We start from the raw sequence: 1,032 nt of genomic DNA on the forward strand, positions 1-1,032 counted from the left end.
ATGACTGGGCCAAGTTCGATGACGAAGAAGTGGACTGGGCCACGGCCGCGTCAACCGCAACTCCTTCTACTAGCGCCGCTGCGCCGGCTGTGCGTCCTTCTCGCCTTTCTGTCTTCGCTTTGATTGCTTCGTCCTCTTTTGGTCGCTCACATTTCTCTTTGCCGCCAGAGCACGGGCTTGGCTGACTGGGCAAAGTTCGAAGAGGACACCGAGGGCGCGGACAACTGGGCCAAGTTTTAGTGATCTTCTTCGAAGGTGAATGCCCCTTCTTGGTCTAAAGCAAGGTGGAGGTCTCTGCGCCAGACCAGCTCTTGCTTCGCCAGTGGTGCAACTTTTTTGCAGACAACCAATAAGCACCGCCACAACAATCACGGGAAAACACCACTCCCCACACCACCAGGCGACAACAGTTACGGCACCCACTTTCAGTCTCTCTTCCTCCTCCACAACCTCAGCACACCAACTAGAGCACGCACCTGATGTAAGCTACGTGGCGGCCGAGTTTCGACCGACAAGCCTAACCCCCTGCCGCGTCGGCCGGGTGTGGAGCCGAAATTTCGCGTACGCGGAGAGTGAGACGAAAGCAAGAAGAAAAGTCCCGCACGAAACGCCCCCGCAGCCACTACTCGGACTCTTCCGGTTTTATTGCTCTCCGCCCGCACGCTCTGGTGCACCTGCTTACAACAACAGCTCCTGCAGAAGATCTCTCAATCTTCTTCATCTCCATCTCCACATTACCACACTCCAGCCTTTTTTTTCTGGTTGGGACATGGCGCAGCAAGGGCTGGGAGAGAAAGTATGGTCGGCGCTCGAGCTCGAGTGGCTGCCGGCCTACCACGACTGGCGGTCGGCCCACCTGTGGATGGGGAAGCACTACGAGGTGCCGGTGGCGCTGTGCGTGCTCTACGTCATCGTCATCTTCGGCGGTAAGCGATTGATGAGAGATCGGAAGGCGTTCGATTTGCAGCAGCCGCTCTTCTTCTGGAACGTCTTCCTCGCGACCTTCTCGGCGATCGGCGCTCTGTGCACGGT

The 1,032-nt window shown here is 57.6% G+C and overlaps 1 protein-coding gene across 1 annotated transcript in view; it reads left to right on the forward strand.

Annotated features, from left to right (window-relative positions):
* Window positions 1-1,032, forward strand: part of ACA1_207510 (uncharacterized protein) — a gene marked incomplete at both ends in the record, with an annotated part of 3,641 nt that overhangs the window by 1,520 nt on the left and 1,089 nt on the right. The window contains one exon of the mRNA XM_004339892.1: window positions 779-1,030. Within this exon, the coding sequence (XP_004339940.1) occupies window positions 779-1,030 (252 nt within the window). The remainder of the gene's footprint in view (window positions 1-778; window positions 1,031-1,032) is intronic.

Source organism: Acanthamoeba castellanii (assembly GCF_000313135.1).
Source record: "Acanthamoeba castellanii str. Neff unplaced genomic scaffold scf7180000084757, whole genome shotgun sequence".
Taxonomy (NCBI): domain Eukaryota; phylum Discosea; order Longamoebia; family Acanthamoebidae; genus Acanthamoeba; species Acanthamoeba castellanii.